The 7,007-nt window shown below is 40.9% G+C and overlaps 1 protein-coding gene across 1 annotated transcript in view; it reads left to right on the forward strand.

Annotated features, from left to right (window-relative positions):
• Positions 1-7,007, forward strand: part of LOC123972388 (sickle tail protein homolog) — a 152,445-nt gene that overhangs the window by 126,645 nt on the left and 18,793 nt on the right. The window contains exon 14 of the mRNA XM_046051873.1: positions 5,104-5,401. Coding sequence (XP_045907829.1) covers positions 5,104-5,401 — 298 coding nt within the window. The remainder of the gene's footprint in view (positions 1-5,103; positions 5,402-7,007) is intronic.

Raw genomic sequence — 7,007 nt, forward strand, 5'->3', positions numbered from 1 at the left:
CTGAGCCAGCCCTAACTATAAGCTTTATCAAAGAGGAAAGTCTTAAGCCTACTCTTAAATGTGGAGATGGTGTCTGCCTCCTGAACCCAAATTGGAACCTGGTTCCACAGGAGAGGAGCTTGATAGCTGAACGCTCTGGCTCCCATTCTACTTTTGGCGACTCTAGGAACCACAAGTAATCCTGCATTCTGGAAGCGCAGTGCTCTGGTGGGGTAGTAAGGTACTATGAACTCTTTAAGATAATGTGGTGCCTGACCATTAAGAGCTTTGTAGGTAAGAAGAATGATTTTAAATTCTATTCTGGATTTTACTGGAAGCCAATGCAGAGAAGCTAAGACAGGAGACATATGATCTCTTTTCCTGGTTCCTGTCAGAACATGTGCTGCAGCATTCTGGATCAGCTGAAGAGTCTTAACGGACTTTTTCGAGCAGCCTGATAATAAGGAATTGCAGTAATCCAGCCTAGAAGTAACAAATGCATGGACTAGTTTTTCTGCATCATTTTTAGACAGGATATTCCTGATTTTCGCAATATAACGTAGGTGAAAAAAGGCGGTCCTTGAAATTTGCTTAATGTGAGACTTAAACGACATGTCCTGATCAAAGATAACTCCAAGATTCCTCACAGTGGTGCTGGAGGCCAGGGCGATGCCATCAACGGAAACTATATCTTTAGATAATGTGTCACGGAGGTGCTTGGGCCCCAGAACAATAACTTCAGTTTTATCTGAGTTTAACATTAGAAAATTACAGGTTTTAACATCCTGAAGGCACATTTGAAGTTTAGCTAACTGATGAGTTTCATCTGGTTTGATCGATAGATATAACTGAGTATCATCTGCATAACAATGAAAGCTTATGGAATATTTCCTGATAATATTGCCTAAAGGAAGCATATATAAAGTGAAGAGGATTGGTCCGAGGACAGATCCTTGAGGAACTCCATGACTAACTGTGGCATGCATGGAGGACTCATCATTAACATATACAAACTGAAATCGATCTGATAAATGGGTTATTAGATAAATAAGACTTAAACCAGCTTAGAGCGGTTCCTTTAATGCCAATGAAATGTTCCAGTCTCTGCAATAGGATCTGATGGTCAATGGTATCAAATGCAGCACTAAGATCTAATTAAACCAGTACAGAGACAAGTCCTTTGTCTGATGCAATAAGGAGGTCATTAGTAATTTTCACCAGTGCTGTCTCTGTGCTGTGATGAGCTCTAAATCCTGACTGAAAATCCTCAAATAAACTATTGCTCTGTAGAAAGTCACACAGCTGTTTAGCAACTGCTTTCTCCAGGATCTTAGAGAGAAATGGAAGGTTAGATATAGGTCTATAGTTGGCTAAAACATCCGGGCTTTTTCAGAAGAGGTTTAATTACAGCTACTTTAAAGTACTGTGGTACATAGCCTGTTGATAGAGCCTGTTGATCATATCTAGTATAGAAGTGCTTCTTTAAGCAGTCTAGTCGGGATGGGGTCTATGAGGCAGGTTGATGGTTTAGATGAAGAAATTATTGAAGTTAATTGGTAAAGATTGAGGGAAGCAAAACAGTCTAAACATATATCTGGTTCTACAGCTGTTTCTAAGGTTCCTGAGTTAAGAGATAAGTTGGTGCCAGATGACGGCAGGTCTTGGTGAATTTTGTCTCTAATAGCTAGAATTTTATCATTAAAGAAGCTCATGAAGTCGTAACTACTGAGAGCTATGGGAATACTTGGCTCAATAGAGCTGTGACTCTCTGTCAGCCTGGCTACAGTGCTGAAAAGAAACCTGGGGTTATTCCTATTTTCCTCTATTAATGACGAGTAGTACGCTGCTCTGGCATTACGGAGGGCCTTCCTATAAGTTTTAAGACTATCTTGCCAAATTAAACGAGAATTTTCCAGTTTGGTGGAACGCCAAATCCTCTCAAGTTTCTGCGATATTTGCTTTAATTTGCGAGTTTCAGTATTATACCATGGAGCTAACCGTCTTTGTTTTATTTTCTCAATAACTCAAAAGTTATCAAACAGTGGTCGGACAAAGAAGGATTCTGTGGGAATTTCAATACCATACACCAAAACAAGGTCGAGGGTGTGGTTAAAAAAGTGAGTCGGTTCATGAACAGAAACCAGTGGAATCTAACAGAGATAAACACAGTACTGAAGCTGTCATTCTCAACGTCCACGTGAATATTAAAATCCCCTACAATAATAACTTTGTCCGTTTTAAGGACTAAAGTTGACAAAAACTCTGCAAATTCAGATAAGAGTGTACAGACCAGGTGCTCGGTACACTATAACGAAGAGAATTGGTTGCAGTGATTTCCAACTTGGGTGCGAAAGACCAAGAACAAGGCTTTCAAATGAGTTATAGTTTAGTTTAGGTTTAGAGCTGATTAGTAGGGTAGAGTCGAAGATAGCTGCAACTCCACCTCCTCGGCCTGTGCCTCGAGGAATGTGAGTATTAATATGACTGGGAGGGGTGGATTCATTTAGGCTAACATATTCTCCATCACCCAGCCAGGTTTCAGTAAGACAAAATAAATCAATATCATAATCTGATATTAGGTTGAGGTTTTTATGCACAGCTCCTCTTCTGTTTACCTTTGATTTAAATAATTTCGATGGTTGGGGGGCAGCCACCGTCACTATGGGATTTTCACTAAGTAACTCCTGAAATGGAGGAGCAGAGAAGTGTGTTAGACTGCGACTCTGCGTAGGGTTTTGGGTGGTTAACTGCTGAATTAGAAGGGCAGAGAAGTGTGTTAGACTGCGACTCCGCCTCCTGGTCTCAACTCTGGGTTGTCATGGATTTGGTCCACTAATAAACTTGGCCAGATTTCTAGAAATGAGAGCTGCTCCTTCCCAAGTGGGATGGATGCCGTCTCTCCGGATCAGACCAGGTCTTCCCCAGAAAGTCTGCCAATGATCTACAAAGCCCACATCGTTTGCTGGACACCACCTCGACAACCAGCGGCGGAATGACGACATGCAGCTATACATGTCATCACTGGTCAGATTTGGCAGGGGTCCAGAGAAAACTATGGTGTCCGACATTGTTTTTGCATATGTACACACCGACTCAACATTAATCTCAGTGACCTCAGATTGGCGTAACCAATGTAACATGTAGCCTACAGCTGAATCAAAGCTGTTTACCAGCTTCTCGCTGACCCGCCCTTCTCTGCTTCTGATTGGCTAGTAGTCCTTAACTAGGAACTGCGCGTGTGCAACTCCCAACAAAGATCATTTAGAGACAAGATGTATCACTCCAACACACAGGGTGAAAAGAGGTGCTGCAGCAATGTGCAGTATGACAAAAAATATGTTGTTTTGAAAATGAAACCATGTAAACCTGTTCTGGTACAACCTCTAAATAGGATTTTGAACCTGAAAATGAGCAGAATACCACCTCTTTAATCAGTTTGGATATTGGAATTTTCATAATACTGCACCAGGTTCAGTTTAAAGCAATGTAAGTTTTCCCCAATCTCAAAGCGTTTAGCTGATCAGTTTTGTTTTGTTGTAGAACTCAAGGTCAAGGATATCTTTATTGTCCCAGAGGGCAATTTGTTGTACAGACAGCAGTCAACACACAACTACTTGAAGGAACAGGATTCTCAAAGAGTGTTGAAACATTTAGAACTAGTTGCCACATCATAACCCTATATTAATAAATTACTAAGCACTTAGTTTTGTGTTGAGGAACATTTAATTCAATTCAATTCAATTCAGTTTTATTTATATAGCGCCAAATCACAACAACATATATCTCTTTCATAAAAGAGCAGGTCTAGACCATACTCTATGATGCTATTTACAGAAGCCCAACAGTTCCCACCAAGAGCAAGCACTAGGCGACAGAGGCAAGGAAAAACTTCCTAAGTAACCATTTAGCTGCTGAAAGTAAACTACCATTAGCTCTGTTAACATTGCGAATCTGTTGTTTCAGCCTGAAAGTCTGCACTACAATAACATTAACACCTCATCACCTAAGGAGAGCTTTGCATTTATTCATTTTAGCTGATGCTTTTATCCAAAGCGACTTGCAATTACTATACATGTCAGAGGTCGCACGCCTCTGGAGCAACAAGGGGTTAAGTGTCTTGCTCAGGGACACAATGGTGGATGGGTCACAGGGGGGATTGAACCCAGGTCTCTCACACCAAAGGCATAGTCTTATCCACTGCTTCATCACCACCCCTGATAGTTAGTTACAAATGACAACTGCTATTTAGTTTGTTATTCCATATTTAATATAGTGGTCAAAGTAAATTTGCTTAATAAGTTGATTGCTGTGATGATCAGTGACTCAGAGCTGGTAGAACACACAAGCACGACACAGAAAAAATCAGGGTAACTGTCCAAGTATACAAGATTTATTCTAAGAACAACAGGGTCAGAACTGGGAGATCATTTAAAAACTGGCTAACTTTACAGGCAGGGATTAGGCAGAGAATCAGAGTCCATAGAATCAGGCCGAGGTTAGACAGGAGTGAACTGAATTGGGGAATAATGCTGCATTCCAGAATTTCCAAGTTTAAATTTCGAACTTCTGACCTAAAAGCGTTCCGGGTGCGTGATGATTCATGACGCCGAAAGTAAACAAAACACATGGGTGACTGTGACAAACTGATAAACACACTTTGTCAAGTGTGCACACCGCTGAACCCTCAGCAGTGACCTTGGTGTACCTATAATAACATTGGCAACATGTGAAGTACATGGTACATGAAGGTACATATTTTTTCACAGAGTTCACAAATAGGAACTCTGACTTCAAGTGGCGTTCCATGCTACTTTTTCTAGTTGGAGGTCATAAATTTCCAAGTTCACTGAAACGCAGCATATGTGCTGGAAAGCTGAGCATGTGCAAAAGACAGTCCAGCAAAGAATTAGTGGAGATGTGCCTGTATACTGTGTATGCTGAGGGACTAATAAGGGGATGAGCTTCAAATGGGGGGAGGAGCAGGGAACACCAGGGGAAGGGAATGAGGTAATCACCCTGACAGTTTTCACTGATCTATAGATGAGATTTCTCCTACATGCCTGTTCATAGTTTGAAACAGCCCCTACCTATCACCAGTCTGTGTGTCTCTGCCCCCCCTCACAGACATCAGAGAGACAAACTCCGGAGAGCAGACTGAGTGGAGAAACCAGCAGTATGGACCAGCCCAGCACCAGCCAAGCCAACCAGTCGGCCAGCTCCAACTCTAGTCAGCCTCCATCCCCCAACACAAACACAGACTCTGACCAGGTCCTCCAGGAGGCCCAGGCCAGCATGATGAAGACCATCCCTGTGCTGAACGTATCAGAGACCAGAGAGGGTCACTGTAATTCAGCCTCTGGAGAGATCACTTCTGCTGCAACAAAGTCAGAGCCAGACGGACCTCTGGAACTGACATCACAAGGTTGTACAATCCCATTCACTTAAAACACACTGGACACACGTTGCTATATAAGGCTGCATGTTTGCTCTGTTTGTGTGCAGGTTCCACAAAAATGTCCCCTAAGAGAGTCCTGCTGAATCTGCAGAATCAAAACCTAACACATTTAGCCGTGTCAATAGTCAAATGAAGACCTGAAACAATTAGTACATATTAATAGCAGAGATATGACAGAAATAACCAGGAATTTATTAACATGAAGTTAGATATTAAAAAACGTCTTGTTAAAGCAAAGCAGCCACGGCCATAATATAAGAGGTAATCAAGACCGTCTAGTGTTATAACCAAGGATTTTTTCCTAACAACTGTACAAGTTTCTGTGCCAAAATATGCCAATAAAATCTAATAAATACATATAATAATTACCTTGTCAAACCTCTCAGTCAATAGTACTATGGAGAAAAGATTCAAAATTCTAAAGATGTTCTTAGTCGACTAGTGGTGGTTTGTTCAAGCTATAAGTCAACAAGTCGTCACACGTTAATGATATTTAATTATTTAAATATGTATTTATGGGGCATCAGGAAATAGTTTGAGTTCCAGGCCTGAGAAAGAATGTTGTCAGTAATGTTAACACTAGACTACCTTACAGAAAAACTCAAAACTGGAGTGGAGTGGAAGTAGGTAGGGGGAGGGAGGGAGGAGCAAATGCTTTCGGAAAGGCCTCTCTGTAAGACTCGAATGTGCCGTCTTCCACGCAAACTGTGAGCCATGCGTACGCACATAAACTGGAGAAATGAATGGCGACTCACATGGCAGAAGGATGAAACTGTTTGAAATGGATACTATTGTGTAAAATAAATTGAAAAATGACCTATAATAGTGGTGTTGGCCAATAAAACTTCATATAATTTTATATTATATGAGTTAATTTGCAAAACAGATGAAAGCCTTTCTGAATAAACAAACACCCGTTTGATTCGATTTTCCCTGAAGTGGCAAAAAAAACCCTAATATAAGATCATTTGCAGCGCACACAAAAATAACCATGATGTAGGATATCCAAGGAATGTTAAAGTCTATAGCAACTGGACTTTGTTGAAGATCAGTGGCGGCTCCTGCCAAATCTCTCGGGGGGTAATTGATCGATGATCGATGATGGCTAAGGTGACCAGTTCAATGGTCTTAGTCTGCTATAAGACAAGGATTGTTCCTTAGGCTACATACTGTACAGTATTTGTGAACAGCTACATCCTGAAGTTCAGTGCCAATGTCTACAATGAATGAACAGTCCACAGTTAAGATCAACAGATCTTTAGACCATTGGATGTAAAGGCAACTACTTTAGCAATAATGGGGAAAAAAATGACTCTCATAATCATCTGATTTAGCTGTGACAAACCTTTTATTTAGGAACAATAAATTCAGAATAAAGCGCAGTGGCACTGGGCTGATGATGTGCAATGAATAAAATTATTTACAGTTAATCTTGCGTTGCAGCTAAGGGACCCATCTCAAGTAAGAGGCTACAATTATGTAATAATGTCACATATGCTGTATATGAAGGTGGATCAAACATAGCTAATCTTAAATGTTTAATGGGGTACAGAGGAGCACAGTATTTATTTTC

This window comes from Micropterus dolomieu, linkage group LG06, assembly GCF_021292245.1.
Source record: "Micropterus dolomieu isolate WLL.071019.BEF.003 ecotype Adirondacks linkage group LG06, ASM2129224v1, whole genome shotgun sequence".
Taxonomy (NCBI): Eukaryota; Metazoa; Chordata; class Actinopteri; order Centrarchiformes; family Centrarchidae; genus Micropterus; species Micropterus dolomieu.